Source organism: Thamnophis sirtalis, unplaced genomic scaffold (assembly GCF_051295495.1).
Source record: "Thamnophis sirtalis isolate CommonGarterSnake01/CBP01778 unplaced genomic scaffold, rThaSir2_p1.2 scaffold_6, whole genome shotgun sequence".
In the NCBI taxonomy this organism is placed as follows: Eukaryota; Metazoa; Chordata; class Lepidosauria; order Squamata; family Natricidae; genus Thamnophis; species Thamnophis sirtalis.
In genome coordinates, this window is record NW_028261386.1 from 134,680,879 (window position 1) to 134,704,867 (window position 23,989).

A 23,989-nucleotide genomic window follows, 5' to 3' on the forward strand; every position below is an offset into this window, starting at 1 on the left:
GACTGATATTCTCTGTTGTCAATCACAACTGGGGCAATAGATGAGGAATCTAGGTCAGACTGATCACCTCCAACTTAGTATAATGTAATAACAAAATCACTGTGTGTGAGAGACAGAGTGGGAGCAATTTCTTGAATTCTTTCTCAGTGTGGTTTGATAATTCCCTAGAATCAATGAAGTAACTTAAGTGGCTATCATCTCAAGGTAAATTAAAGGAAGGCAAACTCTTTATCAGGAACTGAAATATAAACATTCATTCTGAACTTGTCTTCACTTGCCTTGACAAAACCAGAATGGAATTAAATGCTATTCCCAAACACTGCTGCAAAAAAGCAGCATTTCTTTGAGTGAAAGGGAGCAATTCGGTTGACTTTGAAAAGAGCAGAAAAAATCTTGGAGGGGGAACAAAAAGGAAGAATGATTAGGCTGAGAAGTATTCTTGAAAATACCTGCTGAAACCATCATTATTTATCAAACCAGAGAAATCATATGCCCCATAATGAACTATGTAGGATTTGCCACGTGACTAGTTAGTTGTTGTGAAACTATTACTATAAACTACATGAATGCTTGAAAAGGCCACACACATCATTTCTAGTGGAATATAGCTGAGGGCTCATGTGTCAAAGGCTATTTCCCACCAAGTCAACCTGGTTAATCTGACAATAGTAATAACTGTGAGAGGGATCTTGGAGTCCTAGTGGACAGTCACTTAAACTATGAGCAAGCACAGTTGTGCTGCAGTTGCCAAAAGAGCCAATGCAATCCTAGGCTGCATTAACAGAGGGATAGAATCAAGATCACGTGAAGTGTTAGAATCACTTTATAATGCCTTGGTAAGGCCACACTTGGAAAATTGCATTCAGTTTTGGTCACCACAACATTAAAAAAGATGTTGAGACTCTGGAAAGAGTGCAGAGAAGAGCAATAAAGATGATAAGGGGGATGGAAGCTAAAACATATGAAGAATGGTTGCAGGAATTGAAAAGGACTAGGGGTAAACCGATAGCCGTGTTCCAATATTTGAGGGGCTGCTACAAAGAAGAGGGGTGGGTGGGTGTATCAACCATATCTCCAAAGCACCGAAGCAGGACAAGAAGCAAGGGATAGAAATTAAACAAGGGGAGAACCAACCAAGAACTAAGGAGAAATTTCCCGACAGAACAATTAATCAGTGGAATGACTTACCTCCAGTTGTGGGTATTCCAACACTACATGTTTTTAAGAAGAGATTGGACAACAATTTGTCTAAAATTGTAGAGGTTTTCCTGATTGAGCGGGGGTTGGACTAGAAGGTCCACTCTCCCTTCCTAGTCTGTCATTTTATTAGCGACCTTGGCATCGGTCTTCAACTCAGAAAAACTTCTGACCAAGAAGCTTCACTTTCTAATGTTCTAATTTTAAAACTCACATAGCTTTTATTTCCTTCCAGAAAACAGTAATAGTGGGATACTGGATGGATAAAGCTAGAGGAATAGTTGTGTCATCCCCACCAATTTACTTCAGTTCACTGCTTGGCTTTGATAATTGACAACTGAAAGGCAAATGTGGGCAATACAACTGAACCAAAACCCCAGGATCCTGAAGCCAAATCAATTAATCATCATATAGAGGTACCCTGCTCCTCTTTTAATCCACAAACTTTGATACTTTATTTTCTTATTTTCATCTTAGAATATAATTCTTAAATAAAGCAGAATACATCTGCATAACAGGATAAATGAGTTTGGCAAACTACTAGCTATGAAGCTGCTATCCACTGTAAATATTCGTTCTTCCAGGGCATAATGTATATCAGTGCAGAGTAAACTCTGATGGAATTGTTTTGAAAATATAAATAAATATGGAAAGAAAATGAGCGTAAAAGCAAAAATACTGTACGTTTGGCTAAGATCTTATTAACACCGAGAGCTAGTAACTTAAATCACCTCGGCAAAAAAGAAAAAAAAATGGGATTCCAGAAAATATCTCTTAGCATTATTGGATCATATTAAATCTAGTAAATCTAGTTAAATCTAAATTTAGAGAAAATCCTCTCCGAAAACAACTGCTCCCTTTGATCATAAAGGACGACTCTCTGTTTACTTTTGGCGTTTTACATATTACATGACTTTTAAAACATTACCAAATATTTCAGACTGTTGTCTAATTCCCTGGACTCACCTTTTTAGTCATTTCTAGAACTATTCAATGTAACATCACAGCTCAATACTCACCTCAATACCAATTTCAAATCCACCACCAAGGCCAGCAATTCCTATGGCAGAAGGAGCAGACCAGCCTATGAAGGTAATTTGGAGAGAGAAACCTTGTGACTATGCGGACTCCTTAGTTTTGATAACAGTAAAAATTGAAAGATGATAGAAGCCGTTTCCAAGAAGGATGCAGCAGTGAGGTTCTTGTTCTCTTGAAAACAAGAGAAGAAAGAAACCTCACCTACGTACGGAAGATAGTAGAAAGCAAAGTCACCTCCCCAAAGCCCAAACCTTTGTCCCCTCTGCCCCATCTGTCTGGTGAACCCGCAAGATTTCTTTCACTCGCCATGTACATGTAACCATCCGAACTGGACTGTGTTGTTTCTAACTATGTCACATATGGGAGCATATACATAATAATTCTGTATCTATTCATTTAGTCACGTTTACGTAGAGTACATTGGAGGTAGTGACTCTTTGAGAGCTGCATGCAATGAAATTTCATTTTGATGTCTGCCAACTAGTGTACATTCAAAGTGACAATAAAGTTATTCTAAGTCTAACTCCACATCTACAGCAGAAAGAGACTGTTGTGGTGCCAGGAGTATTTCTGATAATGACACAGGAAAGTGTGAAAGTATCAAAAGCAACCAGTTGTGTCCAACAAGGGACATAAAGGTATGAACGTGGCACACTGTGAAAGTAAACGGACACATGGGGATGCAAAGATGTAACCATCCTATTAATGTTCTTAAGAGGAAGGACAAGAAAGGGCAGGTAGTTAAGGTTTGTCTGGGGCACTCAATTAGAAAAGGAAAAAAAAATTACCTCCATTAGGCAGGCGAGCTAGAACTACCCCGCTGCCTCCTCGAGCTGTTACCAAGAATCCTGCTTTGATAACAGACAAGATTGCAAGGCCTTTTGCTTTGGCAATGACGTGGGCTGCAAGCAACAATACAATTAAAGATTGCATTAGAGGCACTTTTATGGAAAGTTTACATTAACAGAATCTTGCCAAGTCTGAAACTATTTTCCTCCCCCTTTATTTTCCCCTTTACCCCCAAAAACAGGGAGGGTCTCTTCTGAGCCTCTAGCCCTACCCACATTCCTGCTGCTAAAAGGCTTAGCTGCCTTTGATTCGGCAGTTGAGCTGGCCGTGTTTCAGCGCCCTGTGCCCCAGTGTCATTCCCACACAGACCATTACAATATGCTGCTATTATGCTAACAACCAGTTGCAGACTTCCTGTTAGCAGTGAAGAGCCCAACCTCTTTGGTTTTTTTCATTAGGAAATTGTTAGAGTTAGTCTCCACACCAAGCAACGTGGGGTTGAATTGATTCTAAATTGAAAATGATTTGGTTCTAGTAATAGTCTTAATTCCATTCAATCTATCTCAACAAACCTTATTAAACAGAACTCTGAGAGTGCTGGGAGCATGGAGGGATTTTACTTTAAACAGCTACCAAAGTGCCTGAAAAAAAGCTACTTTCCTCCCAGGGTCAATGGGGCTGGGAAACCTGTCTTTCTTCTCAACAGTTGCAGGTACGGCCAAGTCTCTTGCCCCGGTCTTCTCTGGAAGGCCACTCTGCCTTCGCATCTAAGGCACCAACACAGCTCTAATTATTACAGCATTCTTGAGAAAGACCCGTCAGCTCAATTGAATGATTCCTTGTCATTTTACACTGATTTGGGTTTTCAGTTTATGTAGAGCTGTCTTGATTATTGTAGCTCTTTAGAAAGACTTGGTTCTGATTTAATTGAAAAAATAAGTTTTGGATTCAGATTGATTTATTAGAGTATGCCATTAAATTAGTCGTTTATTTGTTTATTTTATATGGACTAAATCCAATTTAACTCTAAATTTAACTCTAAATTCCCATCCTAAGATGTGGAAATTACTACTGTATCAGAATCAAAACGGAAAAGATAAGATCTCACAACTGTCGTGCTTGAAGTCAGTCTTTAAAAGAAATATATTTTCCCCAAGAGACAAAAAAAGTAGTTTTTTATTACCAAAAAATCAAGCAGAAAAGGCAAACTCTAAAATCCATTTATTTGTAGGTTTTAGTTGATGGTATAAAAATATTACAATACTGCTGATGTGTAAATTTTTCTCTTCTAGATATTTTGAGACAACATTTTGCTTCTTGAACAAGAAGCAATGAGGTATATGATCATTAATATTCTGAATGCCATCTGAATAATGAAGGACAGCCAGGGAAGCAGTTGTCTTTTAAACTAGACCTCTAGAACACATTATTTCTAAGGGCAAATGGAATAGGAAAGGAAATATGCCATAAAAATATTATTTCACAATATTATTTCAAAACATTGTTTCAAATATTATCATTATAATCCATCTGAAAGAAAGCACTGTGTGATTACAAAAACATTTCAAAAACCCATCTTGATCTAGTGCTACTGCCATTGGCTACTAACTGCTATCTTAGGTTTTACAGAAAGCAGGCCCCTTAAAATATAACAGCATATGCTTTTTACAGGCTCATAACCCATTTCCCAACGTAAATACAGAATCCGTGCCTTTACAGAATAATTTTTCAAATAAACTCAGCAGGCAAAGACAAGGCTTTAGAGCAGTGATGTGCGGTGAGGTTTACGGCTGGTGAGGCACTGACACAGTGGCGGGTTTCAAATTTTTTTAGACTTGTGGACTTCAACTCCCAGAATTCCACAGCCGGGCATGCTCAGTTCAGATTTAAAGCGACAGCATTTGTTTTTCTCCTTTGCGAAAAAGTTTCCTTTATTCTTTTCTTCTCCCTCCTCCTCCTTCCTCCCTCCCTCCGCCCTCTCTCAAACAGACACACGCACACAGAGAAGTTGGATTGGACTATCTCTCCTACCCCCTTCCCTCTCTCACTCACTCTCTCAAACAAACACAAAAACAGAAGTTGGAGCCGATCCGAGCCTTAGATTGCAGGCGGAGCCACGTTGCCTTTTCAAACTTGTAGTCAGTGAAGCTGGGCTTATATAGTTTTATCCAGGGGTGTGTGTGTGTGTGTGTGTGTGTGTGTGTGTGTGTGTGTGTGTGTGTGTGTGTTTGAAAAGGCAATGTGGCTCTGCCTGCAATCAAACTACATTTGGGGAGGGTTCTACACTTGAGGATGAAATTTGAATTCCTCCCCCTCCCTCTGACCCACACATACCTTTTCCAGCTGTTTCAGAGAGGATTTCAACTCTGCTCTTGCTTGTCATCATGAAAAGGAAAAAAAATGTAAAAGGAAAACGGCAAGAGCTGAGGTAAGGCTGAGCTAGTTCCTGCCAGAGTCACCGTGGATGACTCTGCTTAGTGCTTAACTGTTTAAAAAAGCCTTTTAAAAAGCGCCCTCTACAGGAGGAGTCAGGAGAACGACGTGCCTCACCTACGTCAGGAATTTTTAGGCTTTTAACCCTTGCTTAACTCTACTCGAGTGATCATAAAATGCCTAAATTCAGACTAAATGAGGCACATGGTTCTCCTGACTCCTCCTGTAGAGGGCGCTTTTTAAAAGGCTTTTTTAAACAGTTAAGCACTAAGCAGAGTCATCCACGGTGACTCTGGGAGCAACTAGCTCAGCCTTTTTCCTTTTACATTTCCTTTTCTTTTCATGATGACAGTGGTGAGGCTCTGCCTCCCCTGACTGCACGTCCCTGCTTTAGAGGTACTTTAAAAAAGAGAAAGGAAATCATAACTCAAGGCAGAACAAGGCTTCCATAACATATAGAAATGAAAATCTCTCTCTTTACCAGGTATGAGCTTGTCAGGACCATTCCTGGAGGTTATTTCAGTAAATTCTCTTAAAATTTTAGCTGCCTTTTTGGCTTCCGATTTCAAATTGGAAGGTATGGGATTGTTCACTAGAAGACAAAAAAAATAAATATAAAAGGACATTATAATAGTATAACGTTGACAAGAGAAGCCGAGACCATCTTTCAGTTTTTCCAATGGTTTGTAAGACTTGATTGGACCATAACTCTCAACTTAGTCGTATTCCGTGTTGCTGTTACAATTCCCTTCGATACCTGCGTAATAATGGCAGAACTCAGGTGAACCTTTGGCCTTGCACGGAATGAGGAACCGAGGGACAATTTCTTTCCAATGACGTCCACCGGTCCTTCAGCTCACCTGGGACGGGGATGTTTTGCAACCTGTCAGCTGGGGAATGTTGTCTGGCTGGAAAGAAACGCTCTTTACGCCACGGCTCCCTCCCTTTGGAGCATCATTCCTCAACGGTCAGATCAGCTTCGACCTCCAGGCCTTTGAAGTAGTCCAGAGAGGGAAGCACTAACCGTGAACATTGACAGCATGTTTATTGTAAAGTTACAGTAGCAGCATCTTGGGGGGGCCTGAAAGTACATCTCCCTCATCCACCCACCTTTACAGTCCAAGAAGTCAGGGAGGATTCTTTTTTTAGGCCTCCGCCACATTGCTTCCGAAAACCCAGGTGCCGTTGCTCTGACTGCTGCCAAGGTCCTTCTCCTCCCGTCCCTCACGGAGATTTTCACAGACCATAAGGCTGACCTTGCTGGCTCCCCACAAGGCCTTGAAACGTGGTTTCACCTTGGAAGTGTGGTAAAGAGAACCAGTGCGGTCTAGTAGTGAAGGCTCCAGGCTAGAAACCAGGAGATGATGAGTTCCAGTCTCGTCTTAGGCACGAAAGCTAGATAGGAGAATCTGAGCCTCTCTCTCCACCCAGCCCACCTCCTCATAAGGCTGTTGTGGTGAGGAAAATAGGGGGAGGAAGGAGAGTTAGGTACTTCTACTGCCTTAAGCATAAAAAAAAAATAGTAAAGGCGAGATAAAAATTAAATAAATAAATACATACACCCATACATACCACGTACATACATATACCCAGTGCAGTAATTGTACAATTGTTGATGGATATTGGAATACCTCAGCTATAGATTTCGTTATATGGCTTTTCTATTGTTTTTAATTGTTTTTAATCCTTGTTTTCTGTTATTTTTTAAAATGTGATGAGCTGCCCTGAGTCATATATTTGAGGTTGGTAACTATATAGATAGTTATAGATTGAAATAAATAAAGTAAAATCTTAACACAGGAATATTTATTGATATTGAAGTGACGGGTTAGGGGTAAATGATAATCTTTTTCCACTACATACCCTCTGAAGTTTATTTTAAAATCAATAAGTGATTGGTCTAATTTAATTCCACCAACTATCAAGAGAAAAATGTAGCAGGAAATAGAAAAGCAGTTGTTCCGTTTCAGCAAGGAAATTTACTGTCTGATGATTTTGAAATGCTTACTTCCCAGCTATTAATTTGAGAAAGATGATCATGAACAGGAAACCTTAATGCGGCAAAAGATTTAAAACTTTAAAGAAAACTCAGTTTATAGTTAACAATATAACTAATCACTCACTGTGTTTATTCTGAAAATGCTCTTTTTCTCATAAAACTAATCCTAGTGAAATAAATGAAGTTATGTTGTAAATTGTAATGATCCCATTAAATTCTACAAATATTTAAGGATCTGTTATGATATTTTCAAGAACTTGTACTAATGAATAGACTACTGCAACTTAAGAGAGAAATAACCATTTGAATTGCAATGTATATTTACTTATAAAAGCTACAATTAAATACTGAGCTGTCCCCCCCTCTGAAAGAGAGAGAGAGAGAGAGAGAGAGAGAGAGAGAGAGAGAGAGAGAGAGAGAGAGAGAGAGAGAGAGAGAGAGAGAGAGGTATTTACATATATGTATATATTATGTGTTTTTTCAATTAAACACTGTCAAAATTGTATGACTCCTGGGGGTTTCTAATCGAAAAACAAAATGAAATTTAAATACAACTTGTTCAATTTTTATATTAAACAGATTTAACATCGAAGCATTAAAATAAACATTTGGGTTCTTCACATCAGGCAATATCAATTTCAAAAGCTCCAGTATCTATCATAGCTGTAAGGACTATTTCATAACAAAAGCTTGCAGCCGCCTCATGTGTCAATATTTGATCAGAGGGCAAATATTATTGTGTACTACTGGGTTGCTTTCGGTGACATGAGCTGCCACACAAGTTGGATTAATAAATAAATTATAAAAAATGGAAATAGGGTAGGAGGTGGAAATATTTCAGGAACATTTTCTTATATTATTATCCTTTTACTACAAAAGGCCAGTTTTTGTCTTAATGGGTTTACAATCAGTGTTTGATCCAGAGAGAGGGATCACATGGGATTAGCCACATTTTCACATACTTAATTCTAATTTACAGTACAGAATGAATACACTGCTTTGGAAAGTATGAGATTTGAGAAACTCTTAAGAAAGAGATGAGATAGATAAAGGAAGGAGGGAGGGAGGGAAAGAGAGAAAGAGATGTCATCTCACAAGAATTTTTGCCTTGCATTATAATTAAACAAATACATGGTGCAAGACATGATTAGAAAAAAGCAATATACCGACAGTATTAAAAATACAAATAAAACTGCTCCTACAAATCGGCATCAAATAAGTTAAATTTACTTCAATAATATATAGAAGATTCAAACTTCTGAATGATGTGGTGGCCTAGTGGGAGCGATGCGGTGGCCTAATGGCCTAAAGACTTTTGCCTCCTCCTTGGAAGATTGAGAGTTCAATTATAGGCAGTGCCAGATATTTCTCTCCCAGGGGCCAAAGAAAAAAATAGGTGCTGTGATATTGCCAGGTGTCAGGAAGGGTATCCAGCATGTTTAGCTCCGTCCACTTTCTCCGATTCTACCCTGAATTAAGGGATCACAGGGTTGTAAAGCGGGAGCTCAGACCCAACACCCGAGGCACCCCGTGAAATACTGCCATTCACAATGTACTGCCATACATCAAATACAATAAGTCCAGGAAATCACAGTGTATAACTATTATATCATTTTCCCCATTGACCATTTGCAATACCTCCACACAAAATAGACAATCCATGAACCATAAGTTGGGAACCATCGTAGTATAAAGTAGTCCTCAAGTTACAACCATTCATTCAGCAATCAGAGTTACATTGACACCGAACAAGTGGAACTTACAACCAACAATTGAGGTTGTGACTCTTGCAGAGTTCCAGCAGTCTCGTGATTGCAATTCAGGCTCTTGGCTGACATTCATAAGGGTTGCAGTGTCCCATGGTCACGTGATCACCAGGCGTAACCTTCCATGCCAGTTTATCATGAGCAAAGTCAAAGAGAAACTTCAAAGCAGAAGCTGGTAGCAGGTTTTAAGTTACTCACAATCCTGCTGCTTTTCCTCCTGAGGAGCCCCGTGGGGATCTTACCCACCCATACCCTGTGGTGCCCACACTTTTGGCGGCTACCAATTTGCACCTTGTAGCACCCACAGGCCTGCATGTCTGGGATGAGCTTTCCCAGACTGCATTCATACGAGGTCCTTGCTTAATAACCTGTGGGATCCTTGCTAATGACAATAAGATCCTCCAGGATTGCCATCACTAGTCATGCGACTAGTTGTCTTGCTGTTGTTAATAACATTAATCTCCCTTTTGCAGACGTTTTCAAAAAGACGATGAAACACCAGAAATAACAATAAACACCCCAAAGCTCACATACCCTTTGCATATCTTTCTTTAATGAATAATATCCGTTAACTATTTGTTGATTTAAATGTATAGCCAAAGCAGCACAGCCCTTCTGCACTGTGCAATTCTCTCTACCCACATTCTATTGATAATCCTGTTCCCATTGGTTGTAGAAAGAAAATTTGAGAAGTCTCAGAAACACTCATTCTATTAGCGTATGCTTCTACCGCTTGCTTTCTCTGTGCTCAAAAGACCATGTCCATTTTTTTAAAATTGCAATTCATCCATATATTTACCAACAATGAGGGGGATGCTAGGTTATTTGAGATATTCATAAAGACTTCCTAATATCGAAGATGATTATTAGAATCTGAAAGTTTACTGAACGTATTAATACAATTTATCATCCAATCGTAGCTAAATAATTCTGCTTTCAGAAACTAAAAGACTTGGTTTTGTTCATTCCATCTAACCCTGGGCATCTCTCTGGGCAGTGGTTAAATGCAGCACTGCAGGCTACTGCTAGATCAGCAGGTCAGCGGTTCAAATCTCACCGGCTCAGGGTTGACTCAGCCTTCCATCCTTCCGAGGTGGGTGAAATGAGGACCCAGATTGTTGGGGGCAATATGCTGACTCTCTGTAAACCGCTTAGAGAGGCCTGAAAGGCCTATGAAGCGGTATATAAGTCTACTGCTATTGCTATTGCTATTGCTATGAAAGAATGAGCATCATCTGAAATAATTGGGATGTAGGATAAAAGGAATCTGCAGAAAATGGGGGGGAAATGACCTTATTCCAGGGCTACAATTCATCGACCAGTTCTTTGCAACAAGTGGTTAACTACTTCCTTATCCAATCCCCTCCCCCCCCTTTCAATTTTTATTTTTACTGTGAACGTATTTACATTAATATATTTGGTCCACATCTGTTGTAATATTCAAGCAGATCAAACAGTAGAGAAAAGGTGGAAACATTTGCACAATTACTGCACCTGTGTGTGAACTACACAAGGTAAAAGGAGCAGCTGAATGGTTTTTCCTAAGGGAAAAAAATCAATACAACTTTAAAGGAAGATCTACCTTGAAATTTCTTTAACTTGTGTGTGTGTGGGGGGGGGGGTATGTGTGTGTTGGGGAATTCCCAGTCAGCCTAAGTAGCTGAAGAAAATCAAAAGATATTACAAGCGCAAAGTATATTCAGGACTTTAATAGTTAAAAGTAGAACAATGATCTTAAACTTTTTGGTCCTAAAATTTAACTGGTAGTTAATGCAGTCGTGTGAAATTAAAAATGATATGCTACTCATAGATATATCCCCTGCTAAAATTATCCACAGAATTGCCACAAAGGTGCTTTTTTTCGAGAGGCAACTGGACTTTCTGGTTTTTCTTTGAAGACGCTTAGCTGAAGAAGCTTCTTGGATGAGAAGAGAAACGTCTTCAAAGAAAAACCAGAAAGTCCAGTTGGGTCTCGAAAAAAAGCACCTTTGGGACAACCAGGACCTGGATGAGACTGAGAATCTCCACAGATATCCACAGAATCATAAAAAACCGAAGCTACCAGCAGCTTCCAAATTAGGAAAAAGTTACTTGAACAAAAATAAGTTTTAATAGCTTCCACTAACTCAGAAAGGCACGAGGAAATAGAATTTAAACCCATAAACTTAAAAAGAAGAGCTTTTGCTTCTATGTGTTACAACAGATAAATGTATTGTATACAGATGGCTTCCTGCTTGTCTGCTATAAATTAATGAAATCTTTCCATTGTAGTCATGAGTCTTCTGCTCAGAAGCCAATTCCTAAACAAAGGCTAGGTATCTGGAGAACAGAGTTTTACTCTGCCTAGGCTAAGGCTAATTATATATTAAAATTAAATTTAACTCTTCAACTATCTTCATGAGATTAACCTCATGTAGTAATCTAAAAAGACTATAGTCAAAGCATAAATGATGTAACAGTTCAATTCAGTTTTGTGGAGTTGGCCCCTTCTTCTAGTGTGTGGGTGAAGGGTTATCGCTCTCTCTTGTAATAAACAGTTGCAGCTTAAATTAATAAGATGCCTGGAGCCTATAAATAAGTAACCAACTTGGAAAACTTGAAAGTGTCTTAATATCAACTCCTTGGGTCATGTGACCAGGAAGAATGGAGGAATCTCCAGCAGAGTTTTGAGCCTCTTCTAAGCTGCCTCTTCTAAAAGGATACATTGGGAGATATCCCCCATCCCCCCCCCCGCAGTACCCTTATCCAGATCCAACCAATTTTTAGATATATTCTCTTCCTCTTCTTTTCTTTTCTGAAGCAAAAAAGCAATATCTTGAATCCTTTATTCTTAATCTTTTTTTAAATATTCAACTACTGGGAAGACTAAAAAAGGGATATTAAGAGATCTTCCAGACCTGCTTTTTGGCAAGGATATATGAAATCCCACCATGCCAAGTTCACCTTAGTTTTGTCTATGCAGCAACTTATAATGGAGAATAGTTTATTTAAAGAACTGCATGGCATTTAGAAAAAGCCTGTTCTTGTGGTTTCTATTAGTCTGCCCTCCATTCACTGCCTGAAACAAACACGGAAAGAAAAAATGGAGCAAGGGCTTACTGTCTATCTGGATTTTCAAGTGTCAAGAATACTTTATCCATTTACTAACCATAAGAATGTTTAGGGCTACTTGTAATTACTAGGTAATTAATGTGATGTTTCGTGGTCTCTTCTGCTGATGTGTTTGGGAATTGATAGTTAATATTATAAAGTGAGAAGTTTTCAGTTACTATTGAAAAGTAGTACTTTGGGTACTACTTGGATACTATTTAGGTAATGTTTCTGGCACTGCTTTTGCCACAATTTCTGGCAAAAAAAACCCCTCCCTTTAGCACAAAGAAGATACTGCCCTAGATTACAGTTCAGTTGTAACATTTATTGTAGTAACTCTCGGGTGCTTCCAAAACTATATTTTGATTATAAAATTCCATTCATGGTTCTTCTTTTTAGGTATTTAGGAGAGCAGCGTTAGTTTCCAATATCCCAAAATTAGAGATCTATTAGTATCTTTCCAGACTGCAGACGCTTCCTCCTTTTACACCTGCCTGCCCATAAAACTACTTCCCAACATTTAAAAGAAAAAAACCACATAAATCACCAGGGGGAGAAATCGGTCTGCCTGTGCGCCCTTCCACTGGTCACAACAAGAGTAAACCAAACATAATTTGGCCTCCACAGGTGGCAGCACAGGGTTTGCGCTGCCTGGGTTACTCATCGCTCAAGCACGGTTGGGCGTGATGGGTATCTGGATGGGAGAGTATCGGGAAGAACAAGGGCTACACAGGCTAAACTAGGAAGTCAGACAACACAAACAAAGTCACATCCCCATCCTGAAAAAAAGCCACATGAAATGACCATATGTGTGTCAAGAGTCCTTGAAATATACATTCATTGGGTTTTTATCCCTTTATCGTCATTCGAATAAAGAAGCCACGTCTTTAATCTCAAAGATTATGAAGGAGATGCATAAAGCCTTCCGTTTTAGCTGGCGTAGGTCTATCTTCCCCACACGTTGGTTGCAAGCTCAATGCTCAATGCATCTATACTGTATAAAAACCTATTCATTACAGTCAAATAAGAAGATTTCTGACCCCCGAGGCGTTCCCTGGAGGGGTCTCTGCAACACAAGGAAGAAACGCAGGCAGAGCCTCCCGCACTTAACCCCGCAGCCTTTCTCGGAATCCCAGTGGATGAAAAACCCTTCGCAGATCAGCATCCGCATCTACTCACTTCTGCCGGGCGTCCCTGGTTGGAAAAGCTCCCCTCGGCTCAAAGGCTCAGCCGCGCGAGAGGAGCGACACGCTCACATCCCCACCGGAGGAGGAGCCCTTCGGCTGGGCGAGGCGGAGGCGACCGCGGAGGAGGCTCACCTGAAGCAGGTGCATTTGGGAGGGCGGGGGGGGGGGAATAGCTGTCTTCCCGAGTGCCTGATTTTTAGAGGGGGGAAAACGAGGGAAGGAAACCGGGCGGGTTGACGGGCATTTTGCTAATATCTCGGGCTCCTGTTTTGAAATTCTACGTATCCCCTATCCAAAGAGGCCACCAGATGTCTCCGGTTCTGACATCTTAAATTAATATCCAGGCAATGGGCGAAGACGGACCCGGCCGTTGCCGTAAAGCGGCGAAAAGAGGCTTTGCGTCAGTTCGAGAGGAGCGCCGTCGGCTTCTGCTCCGCTCGTGGCCTCGGGGGGGGGCCTTTGGGCGGCCATGGCGGCGGGGCAGGCGAAGTCCGTTTTATTCGTGTGTCTGGGTGAGTGAGTGGGCCGCTTTCCTCAGGGGAAGGGCGGTGGGGGGGGCGCCTCGGCTGGCAGGAAAAAGAAGGTGGGGGGGGGGCACTAGCTATTGGCCTTTCCTTTCGTTTTTATTTGTGCCCCGCGATGGCTGCCATGAAGCCTGTTGTCCCTGAGGGGTCCTGGGTGAACGCATCTTGCCTCTTCATGGCCCCCGAGGGCATCTGCGCCAGAGACGAGTCCCTTGTGCGCACAGCCACGCCTGGCCAGGAAAGGACGTTCTATTTAACACGGGGAATAAAAAGGAGACGAGAAAGGAAAGATTAGAAATTGAAAGGATTTTAACTTGCTACTTCCCCTCCCCCCCCCCACGGCTGCTCCCAAGGACCGTTGTTTTCCCTTGCCCACGTTCCCCGTCCCTCGTCCCTCGTCTCTTCGCCGCTCCTCCCTCGCGTTTCCCCCCAGTTGCCCCTTTTGCCCCTTTTGCCTCCGTCTCCGGCCTTTGCCCGTCGCCCAGCAGCGGAAGGGAGGGCTGCCCTTTCTGAGCCCCGAGGCTCCGTCTGCAGGCCCTGCGGTCCCCGGGGGGGGGGGGAAATAACTGCAAGGGCGGGAGGGGGGTCAGCTGTTTATTTTGGCCAGCAAAGTTTTGCACCGTTTCTGCGGAGGTGAGACTCTACTTGTGACTGGAGTGTTTCCTTTGGATGGCTTCCCTACTGGTGAAATCAGACACGTTTTAGTCCATTAGCTTCATAATTCTACCCACTTCGTATTTTTTAAATCTTACTTTCTCCCCCTTTTCCAGTTAATTTGGGACGCGGTGAATAACGATAAGCAATATGAAAATGACTCTGCTTGCATGCTATGTATACACTTCTCTCCCCTTTTGCTATTCTTTTTTTTTAAAGCTGGATGATTGATTCCTTAAGGCAGCTATGGCATATACTGAAGGACACCAGTCATCCATTAATTGAAACAAGTGACTTGGATTTTTAAAAAAAAACAAAAAATACAGCAAATAGGATTTAATTCATACTATAAACAATTTCTATTTCTTGTTTGGGTTTGTACAAATGGGGCTCCTGTCATTCACAAATGAGGCAGTGAAACATGAGACAGCTGTAAACCGGAACTGTTAAAGAAGATACACCAATCAGTGTTTTAAAGAAAAATTTTAAAATGCCTAATATGTGCTGCCTAAAAGCATGTTTACTTATGCCTACATATATGATTACTTTTATAACAAATATATAACTGCTACAAAAAGAAACCTTAATATGCACATAAATTGACAGAATAAAGGTTCCTCAGTCGATATTTTAACTGATTCTTGGTAATACTAGCAATCATGGTAGATGTTAGTTTAATCATCTTTGCAAATGCCGCTTTGAACCCATTTTAAGTGTCTTAAAATATAACTTCATATACATGGAAAGGTGAAGCAGAATGCAGAGACATCTGCATTCTGATAATTCTTTAATCCACAACTCAGAATAATGAGCATCTGGAGTGGGGGCATTGGAAGCAAGTGATAAAGTGTGCATGATGATATCCTCCTTCAAATGTATATGCGTATTTGAATCAGATGCTGGGACCAAAGTATCGCAGCATTTACATGGTGATCCTACCATACACAGTATGTGTCGGTATTTTGACATGATTATGATTTGCTATAGCTACCACTACTCAGAATTACTTTCTGGGGACTTTATTACTATAAATTTCTGATTGTTAGAGTGCAGTTCCGGGACTCAAAAGAATTCACTAGTGACCATTTCAGAAGCCATTGTGTTGCTTGAAATATTTACCTGTACTGTGAAGACTTTATTAAAATGTTCTCTATTCAATTTGTCTTGTTGGTGCACCATGGTTTTGGTGATCTGTTACCCTAATCTGCAGAAAATTAGATACAGATAATCTTATGCAAGATTGATCATGTTAAATTCAGTAGAATTTGCTATCAGAATAGTCTGTAGAGGTTAAGGCTCAAATTTCTGTTATCATGACAGGAGAGTCGTGACTCATTTAATTTCTGATAATTGCATTAAAGAACATGCAAGTAAGTTTCTATATAGTCACAACTCTATTTAACTTCCCTTTGAATATTTGCAGAACAGAGAATGAGGTACTGCAATGGTTTGGTTTATATTATGTGTAAACTTACTGAATAAGCCCCAGTGGGTTATTTTATATACTAAGTACCATAACATTTAGCAAGCCTAGTATGAGCTTGAATAATTTGTCATAAAACCAGCAAATAACCTATAGTTTAAGGTGCTGTGTGATTCCAGTAAGTGAATTAAATTTGATCAGCACTTTTTTAGTTGCACCTATTCTCTACTAAGTACAACCAGATCTACTAACTAATTTTAAAAGTACTGTCCTAGTAATTTTATAAACTTTTGAAACCAGATAATGTAGGACAGAATACCCTATAGGACACCCTTCCCTCAGTACTTTGTTGAAGCACCTTTGGCAGCAATTACAGCCTCGAATCTTTGGGTATGACGCGACAAGCTTTGCAGACCTGGGATGGGGGATATTCTGCCATTCTTCCTTGAAATCCTTTCAAGCTCAGTCAGGTTAGGTGGCGACCTACAGAGATGGTCAATAGGGTTCAGGTCAGCCATTCACAGAGTTGTCCCTAAACTACTCCTGTCTTCTCTTGGCTCTGTGCTTAGGAATGTTGTCATGTTGGAAAGTGAACCTTCAGCCCATTATATAAATATATTTAATAAATAAATTTAATAAATAAATTCTGAGGTCCTGAGTGCTCTGGAACAGGTTTCCATTGAGGATATCCTTGTACTTTGCTCCATTCAGCTTTCTCTCAACCCTGACCAATCACCCAGTCCCTGCTGATGCAAAATACCCCCACAGCCTGATGCTGCCACTGCCACCATGCTTCATGTTGGGGTTATATTGGGCAGGTGATAAGTGGTGCCCGGTTTCTTCCCGACATAATGTTTAGAAATGAGGTCAAACAGTTCAATCTTGGTTTCAACGGACAAAGAATCTTGTTCCTCAAGAGTGTGAGGGTCCTTCAGGTCTTTCTTTAAAAAGACACCAAGCAGGTTTTCATGTGTCTTGTACTGAGGAGAGGCTCCTGGCTAGTCACTCTGCCACAAAGCCCAGATCAGTGGAGAGCTGCAGTGATCCAGCTGCAGAAGGTTGTCCTTCTGGAACTCTGTCCCATCTCCACACAGAATCTCTGGAGCTCAGTCATTTCTCTTGCTAAGGCCCTTCTCCCCTGATTTCTCAATTTGACCCTGCCACCAGCTCTTAGAAGAGTTCTGGTTGCTCCAAATCTCTTCCATTTGAGAATTATGGAGGCCCCCTGGGCTCCGAGGAGCCTTCATTCCAGCAGAAATTTTATTGTAGCCTTACCCAGATCTGTGCCTTGCAATAATCCTGTCTCTGAGCTCTGCAGGCAGTTCCTTTGATCTCATGGCCGCTGCTGTCCTACAGTATGTCCCTTGTGAGGGCTGCTATAGAGAGGTCCGTGCCTTGCCAAATCATGTCTAATCAATTTAATTTATCAAAGGTGGACGCTAATAAAAGTTTAGAACCATGTCAGCAACGATCAAGAGAAATGAGAAGCACCAGAGCTAAATTTCAAATGTTGTTACAAAGGGTATGAATATTTATGCCAGGGTGATATTTCAGCTTTTTAATTTTTAATAAATTTACAGACATTTCTAAAATTCTGTTTTCACTTTGTCATTACGGGATACTAAGGACAGATTATTGGAAAATAATGAATTTCAACAAGTTTAGAATCAGGCTGCAGCATAACAAAATTGACAAAAGTGAAGGAGGTCTGAGTACTTTCTGAATGCACTGTATAAATTAATTAAATATTCCCTACATTAGAAAAGGAAGACATAATTGGAAAAGAAGGCCAGGAGAGATTAGATTTGCTTTTAGCCAAAGCCAAAAGGCTAAAAGCCTACATATGTCTCATGATTACTTATGTTTTTTAAAATATATGTAAAATTGTATTTTAGAATCACTGGACTGAATCTTTATTTCTACAGGGAATATTTGCCGGTCTCCCATAGCTGAAGCTGTTTTTAGAAAACTTGTAACTGAAGAAAACCTTGAAAACAAGGTAAACTTGATTTTAATTACTCCAAGCTTTTTTCTGCTAGCATTATTTAAATAAATTGCTTTGTTTTTCTGTAGTGGAGGATAGACAGTGCAGCAACCTCTACGTATGAAATAGGAAATCCTCCAGATTATCGAGGCCAGAATTGCATGAGAAAACATGGCATAAGTATGAATCATATTGCCAGGCAGGTACTGTACCCGTATTCTTTTTAAATGCGTGTCTATCTGTGTTCTTATTGTTTGCAGTGGATAATAGACAGTGGTGCTGTTTCTGACTGGAATGTGGGACACTATCCAGATCCAAGGGCTTTAAACTGTCTGAGAAATCATGAAATTGAAACAGCTCATAAAGCACGACAGGTAGAAAGATGTGTCTATGTGTGTGATTGAGTGCATGTGTTTGCAGAAAACACGGGCATACCTGTATGCCACAACTGTTTTGTGTTCTGTGAAAGGGTGGATAAAGCATTATATACTGAATAACCAGTGCAACATCTTTGTAAAAGTGAAACTATAGATACTGATAACACTGTAACCTGATTCACCTCTCAACATGGGGCTTTGATCCTTACTGGCAATGTCATTGGCCATCTCCTCAGCTTGGACACATCCATGCTTGAGTTTGCACATGGTGAATAAGATGGCATCCAGGCACAGATTAAAAGTTAATGATTTTTAAAAAAATGAATTTCAAAAATTTTAATGGGATTTTTTTATTAATCAGATTTTAAATTGTATACAATATGTAATCATGAAAACTGAATTATATTCTACTTTATACAAAGTACTTTATAAGGATAGTTCTCAACCTAGGATGGTGCTATATGAAAGGACAGCCACATGAACAAAATTTGGGCACAGGACCTTCAGTTACGATCACAGGAGCTCTGCAACTCCCCCATGATCTCCTCTGCATCTCAGCTGCCTACCTAGTCAGCTATTGAGTGCAAACCTGCTACAGCCAGGGAGGCCATGGCTGGCTATGGGATCCACTCGCATGTACAAAGCATCACACTTAACCACTGTTTTTCTTCAGCTGCTGATGCATATGGCCAGCCTACCTGAGGCATAGCCTTCCTACTGAAGCTGCCTCGCGCCATTCTCCAAGCAGCATTAGTTAATACAGGCAGGTAGCCTGTCCTCATGGTTGCATGGCCCTCTGTGCTTCCCCCAAAGGCCACATAGCCAGGTTTTGACCCCTTTGTGGAAGGACAGGAGCATGGGGGCTGGCCTCTGTGAGCGAGGGGCGGGCGCAGCGGCAGAGAAGGCTTTCTTCGTAGACCCCACCGAGACTGCAGCATATCTCCCCTACCTGAGGAGCGGGATGGGCTAATGTAATGGAGCAAAGCTGGTTCTATAGCAAACATCGTGTCATCACACAGATGGCTTTATTTGCCTTTATTGGAAATATATTCGACATGGAGTCCATTCTAACAAAGTCCACCGAATTGAGGTGTCACTGTACTCACCATTAAAGGAGGTTGTCAGATTCTTTTCATCAAGAGCTTGTGATTAGGAGCTGTATGCAATTATTTGTTGTGGATGTTTGGAGGACATTATTATATTCGCCAAAAGAACAATAGTTACCGGTTTTTATAAATTGTACTGGAATCTTTGGTTCTTTCTGGCTGGCTTTCTTGAGCAAACACAAAACATGGCTTCTTTGTTAAAATAGCAATCAATTGCATTTTTAACTATTCATAAATAATCTTATTTTTTATTTACTTAAACGTTAAAAATATCTTTTGAATTTTAGATTACGAAAGATGATTTCCTGACATTTGATTATATTCTTTGCATGGATGAAAGCAACTTACAGTAAGTGGTAAAAGCTATGATTTTTGCTAATAACTGTTTGCATATCCTAGCATACTCCCTTCACATCACTTAAAGGGAACCCTTGTGAAATTCAACATTCCTCCTTCTAGACAGACGCATGTAAGATTATTTAAAATGTACAAACATATTAGAATGGAACATGAAAGTGTGAAAAACAGGGCTCTTCCTTTACATCCAAAGCCCTGAGACACAGTATCTCTCAGCAGCCCCTTTTGTCTGCGGTGTCTCTCATGTTACCTTCGTCTTGTTGGGAGAGCTTCAAGTGGTCCTCGGATTCCAGTTTTAAGTAGTAGCATTTTCCCCACGAAGCTGGTTGCATACTGGGACAGTTTTACAGGGGGTTCAGTTTCCCTGGCAATTCTGCTGGAGCCGCAGTCATGTGAAACCCAGCATCTATGAGTCACTTTAGCTGGCACAAGCACGCTCTGTCTCCCCCCCCCCCAATATTTGAGCAATGTCAGATGTTTTAATTTTGAACAGCAGGGAAGTCCAGTGTATTCACACAGGCTCTCCCCTTTCCCCGACCAGTTCTCCAGGCAGAGAGGCCTTGATTAGTTCAAACGAAGTTGACCAATTCCCTCTCTCCCACTTTATTATAGGGCGCTGCCCTTCGGCCATGCCTGTCAGCAGCAACTGCTTTGGCGCTCTCTGAGCTTTAAATCCACATCCAGTAGAAGAAGCCTCTGTGAACAGACTTGTGCGATGCACAAAGTCAGAGTGGATTTTAACAGATCGCTAAATCCAGCAGCCTGGGCATCTGTTAGAGCTCACTTCCTCCTCGGTCCCATCCCTCACGAAGGAGTAGTAAATGTTCTCCTCAGAGTTGGTGACGCTTGATGGATCAGGAAGGAAAGAAAGCTGGGGGAATCTCCTTGTCCCTCTCCTTAACGTGTGTCGTGCACAGGGCAAAATGAGGTCATAGCCGTTTGGGAGAATTATCCCTGTGGTAGGAGAGGTGCAGCCAATACAGTAGTCAGAGGTCCTGGGGATAAGTGCTTTAACTTGGCTGTGGGGAAAAGTCATCATGCAGCTCCATTGCTTCATCTCCAGAACTTTGATTGCCATTCTATATTTGACAGACAGACAGACTGACATCCCTTAATTGCAACGTCCCTGTACAATTCATGCATTTCCCCTTGCTTTAGGATTCTCTCTCTTACATCAAGCCAAGGGCTGGATCATGAATTGATTAGGGCTTGCCTACTTTAAATGAGCCATTCTGACAATTATCCTTTTTGGATAGTTGCAAGAGGTTAGCCATTTCCTACTGGCAGGTACCCGAAGGAAGATGCAGCAGCGTTTTTCCATGTGATTTTTCATCCCATTTTAGTGGCTGAGAGTAAAACTAAGATATTTGTTGCTTTCCCCCCAATTTTTCTTTCAAAATGAATTACAAACACATTTCCATTTCTACTTTGCAAAATGCTTGAAAGCCATAGAAAGTTCCTCACTGTAGATCTCATTGTGAATAGATGCCTTTGTTATTAGCCGAGTCAATTATACCGTTCCAAAAAGCAGATGTTTCTTTTATATACAGCAATACTGATTAAAAATATATGCTTTACTTAATAATAATGAAAAGTTAACTGATCTTTTTAGTGACTTGAGAAGAAAATCCAATCAAATTAAAAATTGCAAAGCTAAAATTGAACTCCTTGGTAGTTATGATCCAGAGAAACAGCTTATTATTGAAGATCCATATTATGTAAGTGTTTTCTCATTTAATCTACTTAATTATTTTTATTTGTAAGGAAAAAAATTGTAATTTGGGATTCTATATTTTCTCTCTCTTTTCTTTCCTTTCCAACTCCAGGGAAATGATGAAGATTTTGAAACTGTTTATCAGCAATGTCTCAGATGCTGTAAAGAATTTTTGGAAAAACCTCATTGATGTGGTTATGTTTCTGAACGTAAATAATTCTACGACATTAGTGCAAAATCTCAATTAACATTAAACTATGGTAGTGTGCCTCTAAAATAGATACATTTGTGCATTCTTAATTTTAATTTTTGTAATATACCAAATGGGTATACAGTACATTATTTGAGAATATTTTTTTTAATTAAATTTGATCTTATCAATTATACGATGAATGAATATTGTGCTGGTATGTAAGAAAAAAAATCCTGTTGGTACTAAACTAAGTGGATAAACATGTGTTATTCCATATACAGATATCCTTGACTTGTGACCACAATTGAGCCTGGAAATTAAGTTGTTAATTAAGTTCTTACGTTGTGGTCATTAAGTGGATCACCACATGACCTGACTCAACTTTAGAACCATCATGGCTTTCCCAGGCATGGGTGTTAAGCGACCATGCAGGTTGTTAAGTACGGGATGCCTCAGGAGGGGGGAGGTCTCTGGGGAGTGCCTGGCACAGGCCACACACAAGTTGTGGGGGTGCTGTGGCATGGCGCAGATGCACGGAGGCCAGGGAAAGAAGCTGTAGTTGGCCGTGCAGTGAAACAGTGCGACACTCAGAAAGAACAAAACATCTGGGAAGCTTCATGGTGACGCATAAAGCAGCCCTCCCATCATCAACTCTGGATGCTTGGGAAGCTCCAACCCAGCTCCCGGCCCTGCCCGTCCCGGCCCGGCCCTGCCCTGCCCCGCCCCGCCCAGCCCAGCCCAGCCCATGCTAACTGACCTTCACTAGCCTGGCACTTTATGAAAAAATCAGAAAAATGCTAAAGGCAGCAGCTCAATGAGAATACCTTAAAATGCCCCTTTCTCCATGCTCCTGGGCATGGCTGAAGCACTGGTGTGTGTACGGGGGGGGGGGGATTTGCCCCATCTTTGTGAACAGAGCACAATTTCCCAAGGCTGTGCAAAGCATCCTCAATTCTAAAAGCAAAAGTTTTGGCAGCCTTTAGCATTTTCCCACCCCCTTTTTCCCCCTGCAAAGAGTCCGACTGGGCATGCCTCATAAATTTAATAATTTTAAGACGTTTCGGGTTGACTTTCCTGGATTAAAACCATCGAGCATGCGTTCCTAGAGGAGATCGTCTTCAGTGGAAATGGGTCCGTGGGGTGAGGGGGAGTCTCCTGGGCATTTGGAAGTTCTGATGGGGCAGCTGCTTTGTGTCGCATTGTGGAAGTTTCCAGGGTGTTCGGCGCTGGGGGGGGGGGGCAGCGGGCTGACTGCTTTGTCCTGCCCCATTCCCTGGCATTTGAAGTCATAGATGGAGGCAGGAGAGAGAGAGAGAGAGAGATGGGGAGGTGGAAGGAACTTGAATTTTGATCATGTGACTGCAGTGGCTCTAACTTGAGACACGGGTCATAAGTCGTTAAGCGACCATTTGAAGTTATGGCAGCACTGAAAAAAAGTGACGTATGACTGTTTTTCATACCTATGACCTTGCAGCATCCTATGGTCCGGTGATTGGCAATTGCAGTGATTCATTTAACAACTTTGGCAAGAGGTTGTAAAATGGGCCAAAACTCACTTTGGGGCTCAATTGTGGTCATAAGTCAAGGACTGTATGTATTGAAGATACATAAAAAATCTTGGAGTGTAAATGTGTAAATATGGCACAGAGGTCTGTTTCCTGTTGCTATTATTAACTAGTGTTTTTTTTTTCTTTTCACATCAAAACTTTATAAATTCTTCCCTGTACATTTTTATTTGTCAATTGCTAGATGCCTGAAAACTACTATATTGTATGTTATACAAAGTATAGATGTGAAGGTAAGCAAGCCAGAAGAAAAATAATAAGATAGGAAAGATTTTATGATATTTAACAGCCGTATAGAATGTTGTGATGCAAATATTTGCAGTTCTGCCTTAGCACTGACAAAAGAATTCCCTGGTGGTATAATCTTTTTCAAAAGAATACAAATTACAGTAAATAACTGCTTATTTATTTTTAAACTTAAAAAGAAAATAGCTTTAAAGGCTATTGACATAATGTTTGAAAAAAGTACTATAGCATTCTGAAATAAGATAATGAGAGATTATGTGTTTCAAGTTCTGATCAGTTCCTCTACAGCTCCAGCACTCATAGAAATAGAGAAGACCAGCCATGGAGGGCCTTTTCGGCAATGAGGG

At 40.7% G+C, this 23,989-nt stretch overlaps 2 protein-coding genes across 3 annotated transcripts in view; one reads left to right on the plus strand and one right to left on the minus strand.

The window, feature by feature from the left end:
• Nucleotides 1-13,640, minus strand: part of SH3YL1 (SH3 and SYLF domain containing 1) — a 29,765-nt gene extending 16,125 nt beyond the window's left edge. Inside the window, exons 1-4 of the mRNA XM_014071780.2 lie at nt 13,492-13,640; nt 5,939-6,049; nt 3,024-3,137; nt 2,217-2,281 (exon numbers count right to left, since the gene is read on the minus strand). Coding sequence (XP_013927255.2) covers nt 2,217-2,281; nt 3,024-3,137; nt 5,939-6,049; nt 13,492 — 291 coding nt within the window. The 5' untranslated portion in view covers nt 13,493-13,640. The remainder of the gene's footprint in view (nt 1-2,216; nt 2,282-3,023; nt 3,138-5,938; nt 6,050-13,491) is intronic.
• A 223-nt stretch (nt 13,641-13,863) lies between these two features.
• ACP1 (acid phosphatase 1) lies at nt 13,864-22,024 on the plus strand. 2 transcript variants are annotated; one of them, XM_087718999.1, is made up of 6 exons: nt 13,864-14,011; nt 18,026-18,099; nt 18,174-18,287; nt 19,855-19,916; nt 21,537-21,642; nt 21,751-22,024. In XM_087718999.1, exons 1-6 carry the CDS (start codon nt 13,969-13,971, stop codon nt 21,826-21,828), a joined length of 477 nt encoding a protein of 158 aa, XP_087575125.1. In that variant the 5' UTR covers nt 13,864-13,968; the 3' UTR covers nt 21,829-22,024. The 2 variants fall into 2 exon arrangements, with proteins under 2 accessions (XP_087575125.1, XP_087575127.1); XM_087719001.1 differs by lacking the exon at nt 18,174-18,287 and adding an exon at nt 18,345-18,458.
• The last annotated feature ends 1,965 nt before the right edge of the window (nt 22,025-23,989 follow it).

Excerpts from the sequence above, each read along its gene's own strand:
- ACP1 (XM_087718999.1), top strand. The coding sequence starts at position 13,969 with ATGGCGGCGGGGCAGGCGAAGTCCGTTTTATTCGTGTGTCTGG. Across the intron at positions 18,288-19,854 it reads TGAATCATATTGCCAGGCAG|ATTACGAAAGATGATTTCCT; the intron begins GTACTGTACCCG and ends TTTGAATTTTAG. Across the intron at positions 19,917-21,536 it reads ATGGATGAAAGCAACTTACA|TGACTTGAGAAGAAAATCCA; the intron begins GTAAGTGGTAAA and ends TGATCTTTTTAG.